The sequence below is a fragment of the Triturus cristatus genome, chromosome 5_2 (genome assembly GCF_964204655.1).
Source record: "Triturus cristatus chromosome 5_2, aTriCri1.1, whole genome shotgun sequence".
In the NCBI taxonomy this organism is placed as follows: Eukaryota; Metazoa; Chordata; class Amphibia; order Caudata; family Salamandridae; genus Triturus; species Triturus cristatus.
This window is the reverse complement of record NC_140588.1, coordinates 801,069,455-801,090,930: the sequence shown is the minus strand read 5'-3', so window position 1 is coordinate 801,090,930 and position 21,476 is coordinate 801,069,455. Positions and strand designations below refer to the sequence as shown.

Sequence of the window (21,476 nt, the reverse complement as noted above, 5' to 3'; positions counted from 1 at the left end):
GAGGACAGAACGGCCAAAGAAGCCATCCCTCCGGACTTGGCTGTCAAGGCAATAATGCCTGGCAAACGTGTGTAGCGAAGCCCACGTCGCCGCCTGACAGGTGTCCTGCAAAGGGACACCCCGTCCCAAAGCAGTAGTAGCCGCTGTGGCCCGAGTAGAATGGGCGCGCAGCCCAACAGGAGGGCCCTTTTTTGCCAAGGAATAACAAATTTTGATGCACAAAACGACCCACCGAGAGATGGTCCGTTTGTGCACAGCTTTTCCCTTCTTAGCACCCACGTATCCAACGAAAAGTTGGTCGTCCACCCGGAACTGCTTTGTGCGGTCCAGATAAAAGGAGAGCGCACGTTTTGGGTCCAGACAGTGGAGCCTCTCTTCCTCTTTGGAAGGATGCGGAGGCGGAAAGAAGGTGGGCAAGGTGACAGACTGCCCAAGATGAAATGGAGTCACCACTTTCGGAAGAAAGGAGGGACGAGGCCGAAGGACAACCTTGTCCGGATGAACAGAGAGAAAAGGAGGCTTTGATGATAAAGCCTGGAGCTCACTCACCCGTCTAGCCGAGGTGATGGCTACCAGAAAAGCAGTCTTAAGCGTCAGCAGACGAAGAGGACAATTATGAAGAGGCTCAAAGGGAGCGCACATTAGAAATGTGAGAACAAGATTCAAGTCCCACTGAGGCATTACAAAAGGGACAGGAGGGAACGTGTGAGTAATGCCTTTTAGAAAGCGTGTAACTACAGGGGACTTGAAAAGAGAAGGCTGATCAGGAAGCCGCAAGAAGGCAGAGATGGCAGCAAGATAACCTTTCAGGGTGCCCAGGGCAGAGCCCTGCCGGGCCAAAGAAAGAAGAAACAGTAGAACCTCAGAAAGAGGGGCGGAAAGGGGATCCACAGCCTTTGCTGTGCACCATGCCACAAATTTGTTCCACCGGCAGGCGTACACCGTCTTTGTGGAGGGACGCCTGGCTGCCAGAATGATATCACAGACTTCAGGAGGCAAGTCAAATGGCATCAACTGCCGCCGCTCAATCTCCACGCATGGAGGTGGAGGCTGGACAGGTTCGGGTGGAGGACCGTCCCCTGCTGCTGCGACAGAAGATCCTCCCGAAGGGGAAGACGTATCGGAGGATCGGTCAACATACTGAGTAGCTCGGGATACCAGTACCTTCGTGCCCAATCCGGAGCCACCAAGATGACTTGGGCCCGGTCGTGCCTGATCTTCTTCAGCACTCTGGGCAGAAGTGGTATATGCGGAAAGGCGTACAACAGACCGCAACTCCACTTGTGACGAAAAGCGTCGCCGAGCGAGTGCCGCCTTGGAAATTCCAACGCGCAGAACGGCTGACATTGCGCGTTCTCTTCGGTGGCGAATAGATCTAACCAAGGCTCTCCCCACTGCTGAAAGAGACCTTGCGCCACTTCGGAGTTCAGACGCCATTCGTGATCCATCATGCACCGGCGGCTGAGTTCGTCTGCTCTGGCGTTCAGAGAGCCCGCCAGATGTTGAACCACTAGGGTGACGCCCTGGTGTTCCAGCCACGTCCAGAGGCGCAGAGCCTCCTGACAAAGGGTCCACGACCCCACCCCGCCCTGTTTGTTGCAATACCACATGGCGGTGGTGTTGTCCGTGAACACCTGCACGACACTGCCCCTGACAGAGGGAAGGAAGGCTTTCAGTGCAAGTCGGATCGCTCTCAACTCCAACAGGTTGATGTGGAGACGAGACTCCGCCGGAGACCAGAGGCCTCTGATCTCCGCCTCTCCCATATGGCCACCCCATCCCAGGAGGGACGCATCCGTCACTACGACATGCTCCGGTTGGGGAAGGGAGAGGCTCTTGCCCTTGACCCAATCGCGGTCCGTGAGCCACCACTGCAACTGCTGTGCAGTGCCCTCCGAGATCAAGACATGGTCGGACAGGTTGCCGTGATGCTGGGCCCACTGAAACTTCAGGTCCCACTGCAGAGCCCGCATGCGCCGCCTGGCGTGATGCACTAGTAGGATGCAGGAGGCCATCAGCCCCAGAAGCCGCAACACTAGCCTGACCGAAACCCAGGATAGAGGCCGAAAGATGGGAATCAGGGCCTGAATATCCCGGACCCGCTGTTCCGGCGGATAGACCCGGAACTGCGCCGAATCGAGAACCGCTCCGATGAAGAGGAGCTTCTGAGAGGGACTCAGGTGTGACTTCGGCACGTTGATGGAAAATCCTAGCAAATGCAGGAGATCCGCCGTAGTCTGGAGGTGGGAGACGACTGTCTGGGGCGAGCCCGCCTTCAACAACCAGTCGTCGAGATAGGGGAAGACTGGAACCCCTGATCTGCGCAGATGAGCTGCGACCACCGCCATCACTTTCGTGAACACCCGAGGGGCACTGGTGAGGCCGAAGGGGAGCACGGTAAACTGAAAGTGCTCTTGGCCCACCGTGAACCGCAAGTAACGCCGGTGGGCCGGCAGGACGGGGATGTGGAAATATGCGTCCTGCAAGTCCAACGCTACCATCCAGTCTCCAGGGTCTAGGGCAGCTAGAACCTGAGCCAAAGTTAACCTCTTGAACCTTTCCTTCCGGAGGAAGGCATTGACGTTCCGGAGGTCCAAGATCGGGCGTAGGCCCCCTTTGCCCTTCTTGGGAACCAGAAAGTAGTGGGAATAACAACCACGACCTACTTCTGGGCTCGGAACGCGCTCGACGGCCCCCTTGGCCAAGAGGGCCGAAACTTCCTCGTGGAGAAGATTCAAATGATCCCCCGAGATACGGTGGTGCTGCGGTGGCATGGCTGGAGGGGTCGTCTCGAAGGGGAGGGAGTAGCCCCTTCGGACGATTTGCAGCACCCACCTGTCCGATGTGATGGACCGCCAGTGGAGCAGGTGATGGCGAACTCTGCCGCCCACTGGCGTGGAATGGGCCTGAAAGCTCGGACTAGGAAGGCTTTGAGGCGGATGCTGCCGGGGTGGATGTGGGCTGACCGCGTCGTCCTCCAGAACCGCCTCGGCGGAAACCACATCCGCGACCGCACGCAGGTTGGTTCTGCGGCTGGTGGCTAGGCGCATGTGAGGAGGCACCCCTTCCTTAGCCACGAAAGGGGCGAAAGGCGGAAGTTTGCGACCGCGGGGCCGAGAGGCCCAAGGACTTGGCCGTAGCCCGGGAGTCCTTAAAGCGATTCAGCGCACTGTCCGCTTTCTCGTCAAAAAGGCGAGTGCCATCAAAGGGCATGTCCATGAGGGTGCTCTGGACATCGCCCGAAAAGGACGTGGACCGCAGCCAGGCGTGACGTCTAAGCGCCACTGAGGTAGAAATCGCCCTACCCAGTCGAGTCCGTAGAGTCAAGCCCACATCGGATAGCATGTCGCGCTGCATCCCTCCCATCGGCCAGAGCCTGGGTAAGTCGTGTCTGGACCTCCTCCGGACACAGGGGCAGCACGTCCTCCGCCGTATCCCACAGAGAGTGGGAATAACGGTCCAAGAGGCAGGCGGTGTTCAAAGACCGCAGACCCAAACTAAGGGAGGAGAACAGCTTTTTACCGAACTGTTCCAGCCTCTTGGAATCCCGGTCCGGCGGAGCGGTCGGGAAGGAGGATTGGGAGGTAGAGGCCTGGATAACCAGGCTCTTGGGGGTAGGGTGTTGGGACAGAAAACTGGGGTCACCCGGAGCAGGGCGGTGGCGCCTGGCGACGTTCCTGTCCACAGGAGGAACTGTGGAGGGCTTGGACCAGGTGCCCTGCAGAACGTCAGTGAGGGCCTCATTGAATGGCAGCAGAGGCTCAGTGGAGCTTGCTGCACACTGAAGCACCTCAGTGAGGACGTCAGTCCTCACAGCCACGGCAGGTAGCTCGAGCCCAAGGGCTGCGGCCGCCTTGCGCAGCACCACAGAGAAAGCAGCACCCTCCTCCGAAGCCACAGTCGGAGGAGAGATGAATCCAGTGTCCGGAGAGGTATCCAGACCACTGGCCTCCCCCAGTTCATCTGCCCAGTCCTGTGACAGTTGAGCCTGAGCGGCCATAGGATCCTCGGATCCCTCCCATTCGCCCCCATCATCCGATTCCTGGTATGCAGGAGGAAGGATCGGAGCCGGGCGATAGACAAAATGTGTCTCCAGCGGCGCCGAACGCGACGTCCATCGACGCCGTATCGGTGCCGGGCCCGGAGTGGGTCTGAACTGGGGGTCGACGCCGAGCGGAGTCGGAGGTGGTACCGGTGTCGACGCCGGCGGAGGAGGCGTGACGAGGTCGACCGGCGTCGGCGGGGACTCAGGAACGGGTCCCTCGGGCGCTTGCGGCGTCGAGGCCGGAGCCGTCGACGGCGCCGGGGCCGGAGCCGCCGGCAGGCAAGGTTGCCCAGTCGGGTCCGCGGGGCCCGAAGGCGCGCCAGCGGGCGTCGACGGCGGAGCCAGGTTCCTCATGGCCGAGAGGAAGGCACTGACTTCCGCCGGCGTCGCATCAGTCCCAGGGACCGGTGGGTATGGGGACTTGCGCGGCGCCTGCGACTCCGCCGGAGCCGCGGGGGTGGAACCACCCTGACCCTCGGCCGAGTCGCGCGACCGGCGAGGGGAGTCCGAAGAGCGGTGTCGCCTCTTGGACTTCTTGGAGTGCTTCGACTTACCCGAAGACTTGGATCCCAACGACCGATGATGACGTCGGCTGCGGCTCCGCGACCGATCCTTGGACCTCCTCCTGGACCGGAATCGAGATGGGCGCGGAGCCGAGTGGCGAAGCTCGAGAAGCTTACGGGACCGCCCCTGTCTAGCCTTCGAGGTCAGGGCCTTGCAGTCCGAACACGACGCCGCGTCGTGGTCGAGGCCCAAGCAGTAAAGGCACCGGCGGTGATGGCCCCTAACCGACATCAAGCGGCTACAGTCAGCACAGGCTTTAAAACCAGGCATCCTACCGGCACCGGAGTCGAGACAAGATCAAAAAGGATCGAAAAAGTTAGTCAAAAAGTGACTAAAGGGGTAGCTCTCCCGGATCTGCGCTTACTGGCACGGAAAAAAAAAAGAACTGACGTCAGCGCGCGAGGGCGGCGTCTAAGTACTCCGACGACGTCATTCCGGCGCACGACGCCGACGACGGACGCGGAGCCGCAGACGACGCCTAGCGACGCGCAAGGGGTATTGCTGACGAAAAATCTTCCGGATCCAGCCTGACGCCTGGGGATATTCTAAGGTGAGGAATCTAACTAACGTGTTTCTTTCAGATATAAACGTGCACTGACGAAGCAAAAACTGCACCTGAATGGCGTCTTCAAGCCCGCTCCAGGACTGCACCGGTTCCACGTCCTAGAAGGCCGCTTCTAAACGAGTCTGGAAAGTTCTTCCAAGACCTTCGTCTTCTTTCCCAAGGGTGAATCCATCTAGGGTGGTCGAAGAAGCCGGCCATGGCTCCTGGCGGCTCCGGGGGGTGGTTGGGGAAGTAAGTGGGGGACGAGAACTGTGCTCACGGCGATGGTGAACACCACAAGCCACCGTCCCACCCCACTCAGGCACACAACTTTGGAAAATAACTCTGGAAGAGCGCGCTTTTACTGAGGCCACCACCGCCTTTCTCCGAGGCGAAGCAGAAATGCCTCGGAGAAAGGCAGCGGCGTTTCCGGATTCGGGGGCGTATTTTGCTTTTCTCTCCTCTTGCCATTGGCTGGGGGAGATCAATTAGAAAAGTTGCAAAAAACACGCCCCCGAATCCGAAAAGGACGGGGCCTGTTCGGAGTGACGGACCTCTTCTCCAATGGCTGGCCAGCATTCAAGAGGCCAGCCAATGGAGAAGAGGGGCGGGTTCAAGCCCCTCTTCTCCAAGTCATTATCTCTCGCGAGCGAGACTGCGCAAGCGTAGCCTTCGCTAGCCGAGACCTAAAAAGCAATCTTTCTAGACCAAGTTATAGTTTTCTGCCAAATTTGGTGGAATTCCGTACAGCGGTTCGGGCTGTAGTCGTATCAAAATTCACAATGGGAAATTGCATGTGGGCAATGCATTTTGGGACCCCCTTTTTCTCGGCCCCCGCTTGATGTATCACCCTGAAACTTTCCAGAAGGCAGCTGGAGTGTGTGGCAAACTAGTTTTGAAAAAGTCATAAGATTTGTTAAATGGCACCAATGTTATTAGCAAAACAAAAAAAGCTTTTCCTATGGAAACTAGGTCCTAACTATAACTAAGATGGTTTGGACCAAGACGTATCCATCTTGTGAGCTGCAGCCTACCTGTGCCCCAGATTGCAGTGAGCAGAGTGCAGGAAGTGGTAAGGAGGCAGACTAGTGCTGTCTCTTTCCTAAAAAACGATTTTCCCTACCTGTGGTTGCATCATCTTTTCTTTTTTTAAATTTCTGTAACTTTCTTTGCCTGTGGTTGTTACAGTTTAAAATTGTGGTTTTAACTTGCCCAATATTGCATAATTCATCACCTGTTTTGTGTTTAAACTTGTGGTTTTTCCTGCCCGTGACTGCTTCCATTTAACCTGTTGAATTGTGGGATTTGCAGTCCAAACTCTGTAGTTTTTCCCTCGCATTCCCCGTGACTACCAGTTTTTCCTCCAAATTTCTCCTTTGCTCTGTGCTAAGACCTGTATGTTAAGCAGTGCACCCCCAGCCACCATTTTGTGTTAATAAGTGAGTGAAATCATCCCCCTCACCCTCCCCCCCCCCCAGCAACTGGGATATTCTACATCAGAGGGTGCTCTGAGACAGCAGTAATCTGATGTGTGCTGTATTTAATGGGGACTGTGCACTTCATTTTTTGGCCAGGAGAGGGAGTGGAGTTTTATTTAAACAGTATCGTTAGAGGACAAGTTTGTTAGGCCCTTACCTGCAGAAGTCCAAAGGGTGGTTTGAGCCGGTCTGTCTCCTAGGAGATTTCTGAATAGAGCAGAAGCTTCCAACTCCCGGACCAGCAAACTTTGTCTGAGGTAGCTGGGACCTTATATAGTCTGCTATTGTTTGGTACATGTGTACACTGATTGGTGGTTGTATCTGGTGTTTCTATTGGATTGGGGTTAGTGTCCTCACTGGTTGGGTATGGAGTAGTTTATTTTCTGTAACTTCAGTTCTGTAGTAGGGGTATCTCTGTTATAGTCATAATCTAGTGAATTGTCCCGCCCATATGTGTGGACCCCGGAGCAATAAAAATAATCTCCTAAATTGTCAAGCCATGCAGACCTGCATCTACACTTAAGAGAGGATTCAAAGACAGATAATGCAGCCTATATCCACAGGCTACACTGTCCAGTACTTCAACTAGAAAATTCCACCAACATCCACAAACAGCACTGCCTGCCCAGCTATTTCCACAGAGAAAAACCTGCCTCTACCAGCAAAAGCCTCTGGAATGATAGAGAGGGAGGAATGGACAGACTAGCCCCATAGGCTGCCATTATGTGGCTCAGAACAGGATACTGTGCCTTTAAGAAAACTTTCCAGAACTTTTCCAGTATCCCAGAATGCACAGCAGGTCCCTTTTACTTTCAGTTCTTTTTGAAGGCGTAACACGCCAGACCTGTAGCATTCCTTACATTAACATTTATCTCTCCACCGGGGAGGAGGGCGGGCGCTTATGACTATAACAGAGATACCCCTACTACAGAACTGGAGTTACAGAAAAGAAACTACTCCTTCTGTAGTAGGGGATCTCTGTATATAGTCATAATCTAGTGAATAGAATGGCAAGCCCATCCCCACACCAAAACGGCGGTGGAGAAGACTACAAAATAATACCACTACTGTGCGAACAAATTTTGCAGCGAAGCCTGCCCAACCTGAGCATCTGCCCTGGCATCCGTGTCCGGACAGTAATGCTCAGCAAAGGTATGGACCGACCTCCAAGTGGCCGCCTTGCAGATTTCTGCAATCGGAACATTACGCAGCAAAGCAGTCGTGGCAGCTTTGCCCCTGGTGGAATGAGCCTTAGGTTTACCCCTAAGGTCTTATTAGCCTTTTGGTAACACAATTGTATACAGGACACAATCCACCGAGAGGTGGACTGTTTGGAGGTAGCAAGACCGGTCCTGACTGATCCATAATTGATAAACAATTGGTCTGACCTACGAATATCTTTGGTCTTATCAAGATAAAACTTCAACACCCTCCTACGTCCAGGGAATGTAGAGACCTTTCCGCTGGAGAAGAGGGATTCTGAAAAAACATAGGTAAAGTTATGGTCTGGTTGACATGAAAATCAGATATAACCTTAGGAAGAAATTTAGGGTGAGTACGCGTAACAACCTTAGCAGCATGAAATACCGTATAAGGTTCTTGGCAACACAACGCCTGAAGTTCACTCACCCTGCGGGCCGATGTAATGGCCACTAGGAACGCCGCCTTCCAAGACAGGTACTGCAACGAAGCCTTGTGAAAAGGTTCAAAAGGCTCCTTCATCAATCTGGACAGCACCACATTGAATACCCATGAAGGCGAGGGAAGTCTGACAGGAGGGAACACTTTCTTCAAGCCTTCCAAAAAATCCTTGATCACAGGGATCTGAAAGAAGGAAATCTGTGAAGGGCATTTCCTGTAAGCAGTCAAAGCAGCGAGATGAACCTTAATGGAATGGAAATTAAGGCCAGACTGCGCCAAATGCAAAAGGTACGGAAGGATGACATCTTCCTTACATGTCGTCGGGTCAAAGTGCTTGGACTTGCACCAGATGCAGAATCTCTTCCACTTGTAAGCATAGGACGTCCTAGTGGAAGGTCGCTTAGCCTCCTTCAGTATATCCATACAATCTGCTGGTAGATTCAAATGGCCATATTGCACTATCTCCGGAGCCATACCGCCAAACTCAAAGACGAGAGGTAGGGGTGCACCAACTGCCCCCCGAACTTCGTGAGAAGGTCCGGCCTGCACGGCAGCCGTATGTGAGGAAGGAGAGACCGGTGAAGCAGGTCCGTGAACCACCACTGTCTGGGCCATTCCGGGGCAATCAGGATCATCCGCGCCCCGGACTGGGACAGCTTGATGAGCACCGCCGGAATCAGGGGAATGGGTGGAAAAGCGTACAGAAAGCTGTTCGACCAGTCGATCCATAGCACATTCCCCAGCGTCCCCTGCTGGTAGTACCTGGATGCGAATTCTCAGCATTTGCTGTGTACGTCTGGAGTCCCCCACCTTGCGAAGACGTCCCCTAGTACTTCGTCGTTTATGACCCATTCGTGGTTTTCCTGAATCAGTCTGCTCAGTGCGGCCACCTGAACATTCTGCACACCTGGCAGATGCGTGGTCGTAATAGTCAGTCCTCGGGCCAGAAGCCAGTGCCAGATCGACTGCGCCTCCTGTGACAGAGTGCGTGATCTCGACCCCCCCCTGCTTGTTGAGGTAATACATCGTGGTTGTATTGTCCGTCTGTACAAGCAACGAGTTGGTCTGGAAGGACGGATGGAAGGCCTTCAATGCCAAGTAAACGGCTCTGAGTTCCAGGAAATTGATGTGGTACGTCGACTCCAACGGGGACCACTTTCCTTGTATTTGTAAGTCTCCGGAATGCGCTCCCCAGCCTTGGAAAGACGCATCCGTCACGATACTCTTCGTGGGAATGTCCTTGTGGAAGGGAACTCCCCTGAGGAGATTTTCCGAACACCACCACTTCAGCGACTGAAGAGCATGCAGAGACAGCCGTATCTTGTCGTCCCAAGAACCTGTCCTCTGATCCCACTGATCCTCCAAGCACTCCTGCAGTGGTCTCATGTGCAGCCGTGCCTGAGGCGTGAGGAAGATACAGCAGCGAAGACACCTTCCTCACTGTCGTCGATGGAGCGGTCATAAGAGCCTGAGCCTTCCGAAGGAGTGATAACCGTCTCTCCTCCGAAGGAGACACGCTTGCCGACAGCGTATTGATGGAGGCCCCCCAAGTACTGTATGCACTGGACCGGAGTCGGGACAGACTTGGACATGTTGACGTGCAACCCCAGCTTGTTCAAGAGAACGCACGTCTTCTGGAAGTGCGCTTGTGCTTGCGAGAAGGAGAAGGCCTTGATCAACCAATCGTTCAGGTATGGGTAGACAAACACCTCGTTCCTCCGCAGGTGTGCAGCTACCACTGCCATGCACTTCGAGAAGGTCTTGGGCGCAGACTTTAGCCCAAATGGCAGTACTGTGTATTGATAATGATTGGCACCGACTTGGAATCGCAGGAACTTCCTGTGCTTCTGTGCAATGGGCACATGGAAGTACGCATCCTGTAGGTCTATGGCACAGAGCCAGTCTCCCCGTTGCAGCTGAGGGTAAATCTGATGCAACGATAGCATGCGGAATGTCTCTCTGCGAATTCATTTGTTTGCTTGCCGCAAATCCAGAATGGGCCTGAACTCGTTCTTGTCCTTCTTGCGAACCAGGAAGAACCGAGAGTACAGACCTCTTCCCCTTTGAGACAGAGGTACGTCTTCCACCGCCTTTTTCCTCCACAGGATGTCTGCCTCCGCCTGGAGCTCTCGCAGTTGATACTGTGAGCTTACCGGTGGAATCGCTGGAGGCGGGCTGATGAACCGAAGACTGTGTCCATTGCAAACAATATTCAAACAAACAAACAATATTCAGCACCCACTTGTCCTGAGTAATTTTTCTCCACTCCACAAAGATTGAACGCTTCCCCCCACTGGAGTGGGGGAACGGTTGCAGGGGAAGTAATCGCTCAGGGCCGAGAACCAGCCGGGCCCTTGGTCGCTGTAGCGGACTGCTGGCCTCCTCTACCCTTCTGGCGCTTCTGGAAGGGTTTCCGGAACTGCTGCTGCTGTTGTTGTTGCTGCTGTCCCGAGGCCTGCCCACGCCCTCTGCCTGCCGCCCCGAACCGTCTCTGGAACGGGCGCTTTTTCTTCTCAGGCTTCTCTAACCTGACAGCCGTCAGGGTCTCTGCCTCCGTCTTCATGCGGGCCATTTCGTCGTCCGCATGCTTGCCAAACAGGGTTTCCCCCGAGAAAGGCAGGTTGGCCACTCTTTGTTGTGCCTCCGGTTTGAGTGAGGTAAGGCGAAGCCAAGCGTGACGCCGTTGGTTGATGCCATGACAATATCCATGTGCCGCTAACAGAGACACATCCGCCGCCGCGCTGATAATCTGATTTGACACCAGCCTCCCCTCACGCAAAGTCTCTAGAAAGTCCTCCTTCTTGTCGCGAGGAAGCAGCTCCGCTTACTGCTGGAGAGACTCCCATAGGGCACGGTCGTAGCACCCCAACAGAGCCCCGGCACTTGCCGCCTTCATGGTGGTAGAAGCCGTCCCACAGACCTTTCTGCCCGCCGAGTCTAGCCAACGGCTATCCTTATCAGGCGGCACTGTCGAGGAAGGAGTGGTAGCATGCTGCTTCCTTGCCGCCGTCACAATGACAGAGTCCGGTTTCGGGTCCATCCTCCGAAAGGTCGGGTCCGATTCCGGCACCCGATACTTCTTCAGGAGCCTTGAGGGGGCTGGTTTCGTCACCGCCGGAGTGAGGAACAACTCCGTAGCGGGCTCCACCAATCCCGGCACTAGTGGCAGCAGGGGGCGAGGCAGGTGCTTCTTGTGCAGCGTCTCGAAGATCACGGACGTCGTAGGTGTTGGCATCGTCACCGTGATCCCTAGCTTGGCCGCACCCCTCAGTAGCACCTCCTGGAAGGAGACTATATCGTCGACAGGCGATACTCCCGTCCCTGGCGAGTCCGACAGCGTCGGCGAGTAGTCCCTGGCCGACGATTGGGTGCGGGATCTGGCTCTGCGCCTCCTGCGGCGTCGCCCAGATGTCGATGAAGACCGTCCACGGCTCCGTGATCTTCCTCTTCGTCCGGAGCGGGGCGACGGTGGCTCAACCTGGTGCCGCAGCCTCGGAGTTCTCTTCGGCGGCGTCGCATACCTAGGCAACGAAACTGACCGTGGCGGGGCCACAGGTGGGCCCGACGGTGTGTGAGGCGGAATGGTATGAGGAGGAGGAGGTGGTGGAGGCGGTGGCGTAGGGATCCGTGGTGAGGGCTCCCTTGGCAAAGGAGGAAAGGGTGGCGACCTAGGCTTAGGAGGTGTATACACCACTGAGTACACCGAGCCCGGTGACTCCGTTCTCTTCGCTTGTGACCCCGAGGGACTCCTGGCGTCAGGACTCCTCCTGCGCTGCCTCGGTGTCGGCGAACGCCTCCTCGACGGCGAACGCCTTCTCGACGGCGAACGCCATCTCGACGGCGAACGCCTCCTCGACGGCGAACGCCTCCTCGACGGCGAACGCCTGTGACAGGTCCTCGACGTCGGGGATCCCCTCGACTGTGACCTTCTCCTCTTTACCGACGGCGAACTCGCCTCGACGATGAGCGCCTATGCCGGGACTGTTCTCGACGCCGATGACTCGACGGAGAAGTCGACGGCGTCGACGAAGATGATGTCGTCGACGTCAGACTGCTCAGCTCCCTCGACGTCGAGCGTCAACGCCGTTTCTCCCCAGAGCCCTGGGGAGACGGTGAACAGACTGCAGCCATCCCCCTCGATGCCGTAGTCGACGCAATCGATGGAGAATGGGGCGTTTGCTGGGCTTCCTGCCCCTGGGGAGCCCCCCAGGGGCCTCAGCATGGGCAGAATCAGCCCGTCCTGACCCACCTTGTGCCCTCAGCCTTCTGTCCTCCAGGCCTTGGAGCCTGACCTTCATCATTTCTCTCAGGGTCTTGGCTGAGAAAGATTGGCAAATTTCACACTCCTCTGGAACATGGGACTGGGGAAGGCAGACGATGCACACCCTGTGTGGGTCCGACTTGGCCTTCTTTCTCTCGCACTCTGGGCACTTGTCAAACAAGCCAGGCATGTTGACAACACAGAGCACACACAAGAAGGAAGGCAACAAGGTACTTAATAAGCACTTGAAAAGTGAACAAATCCAAATAAACCCTTGAAAAGGGAGAGCTCAATGCTCCAGGGTCCTGCTAGCAGGAGCTGGAAAAAAGAACTGAAAGTAAAAGGGACCTGCTGTGCATTCTGGGATACTGGAAAAGTTCTGGAAAGTTTTCTTAAAGGCACAGTATCCTGTCCTGAGCCACATAATGGCAGCCTATGGGGCTTGTCTGTCCATTCCTCCTTCTCTGTGGAAAAAGCTGGGCAGGCAGTGCTGTTTGTGGATGTTGGTGGAATTTTCTAGTTGAAGTACTGGACAGTGTAGCCTGTGGATATAGGCCGCATTATCTGTCTTCCTCTCTTAAGTGTAGATGCAGGTCTGCATGGCTTGACAATTTAAGAGATTATTTTTATTGCTCTGGGGTCCACGCACATGGGCGGGACTATTCACTAGATTATGACTATACACAGAGATCCCCTACTACAGAATTGAGGGTTCTGATTGGTTTCTGGGTCTGTGATTCAATCAATGTAGGGTTGGGATTAGGACTAGGGTTAGGATTTCCATTGGAAGTAGGGATTAGGGCTTCCTATGTATTTGGTTGGTTTTTGGTTGTTGGGACTAGGGTGGGACTAGGGTTAGGACTTTAATTGGAAAAAGCGATCGGGGCTTCTGGTGTGATTCGTTGCTGGACTAGGTGTGGGACTAAGAGTAGGGTTAGGCTTTCTATTGGAAGTAGGGACTAGGGCTTCCTGTGCCATTGGTTGCTTGAACGGCTTGGACTTCGGTTGGGACTACTGGTAGGGCTAGGGGCATCTATTGGACATAGAGGTCAGGGTTTTTTTAAACTGATTGGTTGCTTGGACTGGGGCTAAGATTGGCTGTAAGGTCTTCGTCTCCAACTGGTTCTAGATTTTAGGGGTAGTGTTGCAATTGTTTAGTGTTAGGGCCAGGGTTCCCATTACCTGAAGGGGTCACCTGATTACTAGGGCTATAAAAAGCCAATCGCTTAGGGTGTCTAAGCCCGGGCGTTGAGGCGAAGGGCGGAGGGGAGAAGGGCAGTTGCCTGTTTGAGCCTCTTAAGGGCGGAGAGGACAAGGGCAGTTGCTTGTTTGAGCCTGTTCGAGACTGATCGGGACCAGGGCCAGAAATGCTGCCCATGTTCCCTTTCAGTAATACCCACCCACAATTTATTTTCACTATAGATATGTACCTATCTCTGTGTATTGCTTTGTATAAACATGTAGAATAATTATGTTGTTAAAAAAAAAAATTACAAAAAAAAAATCTTTGGTCTACATGTACTTGCTTCCATTGTGCATTTATGTACCTCCATGTACTTGGATCTGTGTGTCTGTTACTTTTCTCCTGACAACGCATATCCAATGCACTACCCTATTTCTCATCCTGTACCTCTATCAATATCTTTAATCTACATATACTTACCTTCTTTATGCATCTATATACTTTCAATGTACTGATGGATCTATATACTTATCTCTTTCTTCTAATTTGGCATTTCCAATGCACTACGCTATTTCTCAGCCTATACTTCTCTCAATATATCTTCTAACCCAACTTTAACTCATCTCAAACTAATTTCCATTATTCTTTCCAATGCACTACCCTATCTCTCACCCTATACATCTATCAATATATCCTCTACATCCACTCTCTTATTTATCCCAAACCCCATACCACTACTATGATCCCCAAAGTAAACCTTTTTAGACTCTCCTACTCTACCCCTCCTTGCATCATCTGACACCTCTTTTACTATACCGATCCCACAAAACAAACCTCTCTAAACGCTTCCCTGATTCTGCCCCTCCAAAAACAATTTTTACTCACCCAAAAGCCTCCTCCTACTGCTATGACCTAAAAAAGGAAATTAAAAAAAAACTTTACTCTTCCATCTCTCCACTTTCCTTCTCAAATTCCATATTCCACTATACTAACAACACTAAGCCTTTATGGGTTCCAGAGTAGCGTGCTACTCACCAATAAAGCGTTTGAACACCCTATTAGGGTTACAAGCGCTATATAAATACAAACCTTTTTCCCCTTTCCTACCCCTCCCCAACCCTTCTCAATCCAAATAACTGACTAACATATCCACTACTCAAATTAATTTCATGTTTCACCATACTAATTCAACACTAATCCATATAGGTTCCAGAGTAGCGTACTACTCGCCAAAAAAGCGCTTCAAAACCCCATTAGGGGTAGCAAGCGCTATATAAATACAAACCTCTTTCCTTCTTCTATCCCGCCACCTACCCTTCTCTATCCAAATAACTGAATAAAATATCCACCACTCAAACTACTTCATATTTCACTATACTCATTTTCAACACTAATCCTTTATGGGTTCCGGAGTAGCGTGCTACTCACCAGAAAAGCGCCTCAACACCCATCAGGGGTAAGAAGTGCTATATGAATGCAAACCTTTCTTTCCTTTCTATGCCTCCGCTATCCTTCTCACTCCAACTAACTGATTAATATCCACCACTCAAATTACTTTCATATTTCACCATACTAATTAAATAAGAGTAGCGTGCTTCAACACCCCATAAGGCGTAAAAAGCGCTATATAAATACAAACCTTTTTTCCTCTTCTATCCTTCTGCTATCCTTCAGAATCCAAATAACTGACTAACATTTCCACCACTTAAAATGTACTTGCATGTTTCACTATACTAATTCAACACTAATCCTCTTTGGTCCCGGAGTAGCGTGCTACTCGCCGGAAAAAGCGCTTTGACGCCTCGTCTGGGGTAATAAGCACGATACAAAGGCAATTACAATACAATACAAAACAAAATATATGTATATCAGTTTCACTTACCACCGATATACTTACATTTTCATTGTAAAGGTTTGCGTGGTAGAGGCACTGTGTGGTAATGACTGCATGGTAATGGTAATGCATGGTAGACTGCGTGGTAAAGGTTGTTCCCCCTCCACCCCCTCTAAACAGCTGTATCCCCAACTGCACGTATTTCATCATCAAATGATCACTCGTGTTCGATACGGCTAAAAGCATATTCCCAGATATTAGGACCAGTCTCGCCTGCTGTGTTTCTGTGGACGGCCCCGTGCAATGGTATTTATGGACTGTTAGTTAAAACCAAGGGTTGCTAAAGAAATTGCACAGGCAACAGTAAGTACTCTTGTTGACAAGTTTTCAGTTTTTTTCGCTATTTCCACACCCATACACTTTTATACACTGATCACTGTGTTACTGCAGTTTGCTGTTGTCGCTTGCATTACTTTGACCACTGTATATTTAGCAAGATATCTGGATTATCAAATTCTAAAATACAGAAAAATAACAAAAGGAATTCACTGAGCAGGAGAAATGACAGGAACACAAAGGACTCCAGCACCTGTAGCAGACATCATTTGGTTCTCTGATGGTGCCACATCACGTGCCGCAAAGGCTTTCCTTATATCTGGGCTATTTTAAAAATATAAGGAAGGGAGGCAGTTTGTGTTTATGGGGGTTTATGTGTGAGTGCACACCTCGGTCTGTTCCCCGTCCCTGCCGACAAAACACATGAATGCAGTTTCAAGTAAAGTCTCCATTTGGCACAATTCTACCATTCACTGAAGGGTGGAGGAGCCAGGCAATGTCCAACAGAGTGCTTGTGAGAGATAAGCAAAATAACCCAACAGCATGTTTAATAGAGATACATATATCAACCGGGGTGAACAGAAAACACACTAACCTAGCAACAGAAACAGATGCTGTCATGACCCAAGGGACAGCTTGGCAACAAGTCAAGAAGACACGAATCTTGCAAGAGATAGAAACTATGCAAATAACAGTATGTGTTGGGTGTAGGAAAGGAATAAAGTATCTGCGTAGTAGTGATAAATTATTTACAAAGCTTAAGAAAGGCAGAAGGTGGTATAAAGCGCTGCATTAAAAAAACAAGTTAATGTAATAGAATATTTGGAGATCACATAGTACATCGTCTCTATGGGCATTGCAGGAATTTAGTATATTGTACGTTTCATGCAACAAGAGATTGCTGGAACAGTCTGATTTAAACAAAAAGTAAAGTCTGCGGCCTACTTTTGCTGCATGGAGAGCTTTTTCCTGTAGTCCTTGCAGCGCTTCTTCTTTTTCTTGGCATCGTAGTCCCCCTTCAGTTGGAACCTCGCAGATTCCACGTGCAGCTTGTAGCCCCGGATCTCGTAGTCGTCGAGCAGCTTCAGGGCGAGATCCACGGATTCTTTCTAGGGAAACATAAAACGAACTGAGCCCTGACATCGAGACAAGAAACCAGGAAGGCCCCACCAGCCTGCCGCCCGCGCGCTGCACGCTCATCCTTTATCACAAAGACAAGCGGGCAGTCTTTTGCACACATATAAAATGTATTTAAAAAAAATTATAAAATGCGATTCTAACATGGAAACCGGATTGTTTCATGCACGTCATGACTGTTACTAGGGAGGGGAGGGGAGGTGCTATCCGTAAGATTGGAACTTTTCAGAAGGGCAGTGCTGAGCTGCAAGATGGACTGTCCAAACAGGCCAGGCACACACGGCCCAGCGCTCACTGGTGGGCACAAACTTGTATATGTCACTCAAACAAGACAAAATAGTCATACACACTTTACTCTCCAACACAGAAGTCTCTAAGGGTAGCTCACCAGTACCCTGGAAGCAGCGCCACGAAATACAGCCCGTCACCATATATAATGCACACATTTTAAAGACTGCAGCACTACACAGCCATTTTTGGAGTGGCTGTCAGCTAAATCAATGGCAGGGCCACACACTTACACACAAACACACACCGTGCCAGCCTGAACTACAGTACGTTGGAAAACTTGGTCACAAAAGAAGTGCCAGCACTAGTCAGAGTGAAGTCGCTAGAGTGTGGGACTGCTGGAGACACAGTGGAAGCATATGAGAACCATGCATTAGCGGCCCTGCAGCCAAGAAGAGCAGAGGCTGGCTTGAGAGCGGAGACAGCTAATGGATTGGTATAGTTTATTCCAAAGGAATGGTGTGCGCACGTATGTGTACATGTTGAAATGTTTCTACGTGCATGTATGAATATGTGCGCTATTATGAATGTGTTGAATATGTGCTGGTGTTGTGTCCCTTCCTCAAATACATGGTCACATCCTGAAAACCATCCCGGGTGCCAAGGAACACCAAATGTATATGAAGTACCCAATATAGGGGTTTAACTTTGGTACAATTATAACTTCATAATATTGACCCTGCCATAATAATGATACATGTTGATATTTGTTGGGCTTCCTTGGCCGATTCATAGCGTAATGGCAGCTATGTTTGCCATACTGCGAGTATGCTTGGCCTAACTAATGCCCATGCATGACACAATGGGACAGTTTTTTGCATTATGGTGGGGAGCAATGGCACAATTGTGGCCTTAATATAATGTTGGACATTCTTGGAATAATGTAGGCATCTTGGCATGATGGTGGGCACCCCTGGCATGTCATATGTGATGGTAATACCTGGGCAGGTGGAGCAGAATCTGTCAATGGGATGCATATGTACCAGGGAAATCACAAGCTGACATTTAGGGACAGTGCATGAAAACGGATTTATGAAGCAAAAATGATTTGTTTCCTCAGAAAAAATACAATATATTTTTGTGTGTGTTAGGCCAATATGGAAAGTGAATATTTGATGGAAAAAACACATATTTTGAAAAGCTGATATTCTGATGTTTGGAAACAAAATGATTAAAAATCCAAAACATTTTAAAGGCTGCTTTCTGACTGATAGTTCAAACAGAGTTAAGGAGATTTACAGATGTTAGTATTTCCTTCATGCCAGTAGGCAGATTGTGCTGTGGCTGTTATTTCATTAGTCATGTGAAGGTATTTTATGTTGCTCAATCTTTTCCTGATGTTGCTGTTGGTAGCCCTGCCTCATGCTCTAGGGTAGTTGGTATCCTACTACAGTATTGATTTTTAAATATCATGCAGGTAAAATATTGTATACAGAATATCAATGACCACAATATCATGAAGGAAAGTATTTACAGGCAACTTTAATTTTATTTACATTCTTAACTCCACATCTAATGATACTGAAACTGTGTGTATCCTGAGATATGTAGACGTGGAGTTAAGAATAGTAAACCTATACCACATCTATGTACTTTTAGGATATTATATTAGTCCATTTTCTAAACATGATATTATGGCATGGCAATATTTTGTGACATAGATCTTAGTAGTCCCAACTAGAAATCCTTCAAGATGTGGTCACAATGGTCATTGTATTGGATGTGGGCACTACTGCAATATAGATAAAAGCATTAGTAATTTGGGACTCATATTCTCCGATCAGTTGTAAACTTTCACCATAAAAACGTTGGGGACCCTTGCCCTAACAAATCTCCATTTTAGCGTTTGTAGTACGCCAGTGTGTGAAGTTGGAGCGCAATCTATAAGTAATTTTGAACTTAAAAGCTAAGTGCAGGTTTCTCACTGTAATGACTATTGCACTTCTAGTCCTTCTGCCTTTCTAGGCGTCGGGATCAAGTGCTTTGCTGAGCAATTGAGCAGTTGAAACACACACATGACCATACGAGATTCTTGGCTCGGAGTTTTGTGTGTGCAGTGTTTTCTCCACAAACTTTGTCAAGATTTATTGAAAACACTGTCAGCTGAAAAGTTTAAATTACATTTAAAACCTATGAACAAATAGGTTTGGCAGGAAAACAAATCTCAGCCAAACGTATCCTTTACTTACTGTTTGAGTGATCAGAGGATTTGTACAGCACTCTGCGGTCAATGAGGTATCCTGCACTTCAGGCTAATGACCATCCCAACGCACAGGAAGATTGCACGGTTGAGAGCGGTGTTTAAACGGTTTCCTAAAAGGGACTTTATTCTCAGTTTGAGCCAAATTTAAAGGAAGTGTATGCCAGTGCAGAGCTAGATAGGAAAATGGCATCCTCCCACCTGGGTTTCCTCTCCCTTAGGAATAACAAGAAAATCCACAGAAACTCATCTGAGAGTGAGAGGACAGTGTTTGATGAACCTGTTCTGAAGGTAATGAGGGATATATTAAAAAAGACAGCACAATGGGTTCAACAAAGTGACTTGAAAGGAACTCTTTTTTCCTACAGGCAACCTATGTAGCTAAGTTTCTCGTACTGTGATCTGTTGTTATAGGCCTAAAACTAAACAAGCAGCGGCATTTCGTCTGGTCTGAAAATGACAGATCAGAAAGGCAGAGAGACCTGAGTAAAGAGAATTCTCAAAATTTAGTTTAGAAGAAATAATTTAATGGACGACTTGTTTTTGCCAGCAAATTACAAATAAGCACTAGCAAAGCCAGTAGGTCTGGCCCCGACAAACTGGTGTGATGGTTATTTATTAATTGTTTTTATTTCAAGCGTATGCAACTAAAAAAAAAGGAATAAGGTAAACATGCTGTTGCCTGAATGTGACAGCCAAGAGCATGTATCAACATTTTAAAACAAAAAAAATTATGATTGAATTTATTTTTAATATAAGAGTATGGGTGCGGGGTGTGGCCTGACATCATGGCCGCCTAGACGTTTCTTAGGTGAGCTCCGTGCGGCGGCCCGATGTAACTTCATATCCTGCATTATAGTTGCTTTATACCGATCCCAGATTGCATCCTGATTTACAGCAGACCCCGTGCATCTACCTATCACTGCAGCGGAGGTGTATATAATGCTGCATTGCCCGGAGTAGCGGGGCAGCCTGGACTGCGTATCGGTGCCATCTTGACCTGGGGCAACCAGAGATGCATAGTAGAGGAACGCTGAGTGCCTGGGTGCCCCTGAGACTCGTCCCTAGGAACTGCAGAGGTGAGGAGAGTGAGTTCGGGGCTCCGAGGTGAAGATCCCGATCCTGGAGCTGCGTAGCGGCGGAGGCGGACACCGGCAGGCCGCTTGAGCCCTGAGACGGGGTCCTGCTATGAGAAGCGGAAGAATCCTTCAGACTCTACCCCTGTACGGGGCTGTCGGGAGTGGCGCCACTCCTGAGGACTGAAGCCTGCTGTGAGGTGGTCCGAACCAGACGTGGGTAAACAGTGAGAGCCTCTCACATATGGGTCCGGGTGGTGGGGTGCCTCCGATCGAGGCCCCGAGAGAAGGAGGGACGCTGCCTGGGCTGCAGATATAACTGCCTGGTGAGTGGATCCTCTGAGCGGAGGCCGGGGAAACGAAATGACAGAGGCAGGTGCCCGGCTCCAACCGGCCCACCAACAGCAACAGGTGCCCTAAACATGCGGTTCCTGAGCTCCTTCAAGAGCTAAATGGATTTGAAAAATTGCCAGGGCTTACCCTTAACCCAGGGAAGTCTAAGCCTTTTCCAATGGGGAGCCTGGTGGGCAAAGAGGAGGCTGAGTTACCTAGGGTGGGGATGACCTGGATCAGGGACTCGACACGCTATCTTGGAATTAAGCTATCACACACACAGGAGACCTACCTGGAGCGCAATATGGGGAATTGTGTGGAGGGTATTCGCAAATCGATCAAATTCTGGAAGGATCTACCCTTGTCCTGGATGGGGCGAGTAGCATTGATAAAAATGGTAACTCTCCTGCGTTGCTTATATACTATGCAGAACTCGCTCTATCGTATTCCGCGGATACACTTTCAGAAGCTTGATCACCTACTGGTGGACCTTTTATAGGGGTCCAAAAGGAAAAGAGTGAAATTAGATACCCTACAGAGGACATGGTAAAAGGGA

General features: G+C 50.6%; 1 protein-coding gene across 2 annotated transcripts in view; it reads right to left on the bottom strand.

Annotated features, from left to right (window-relative positions):
• Positions 1-21,476, bottom strand: part of HTATSF1 (HIV-1 Tat specific factor 1) — a 235,764-nt gene that overhangs the window by 134,339 nt on the left and 79,949 nt on the right. For both annotated transcript variants that reach the window (XM_085607950.1, XM_085607951.1), the window contains one exon: positions 16,832-16,995. In XM_085607950.1, coding sequence (XP_085464076.1) covers positions 16,832-16,995 — 164 coding nt within the window. The remainder of the gene's footprint in view (positions 1-16,831; positions 16,996-21,476) is intronic.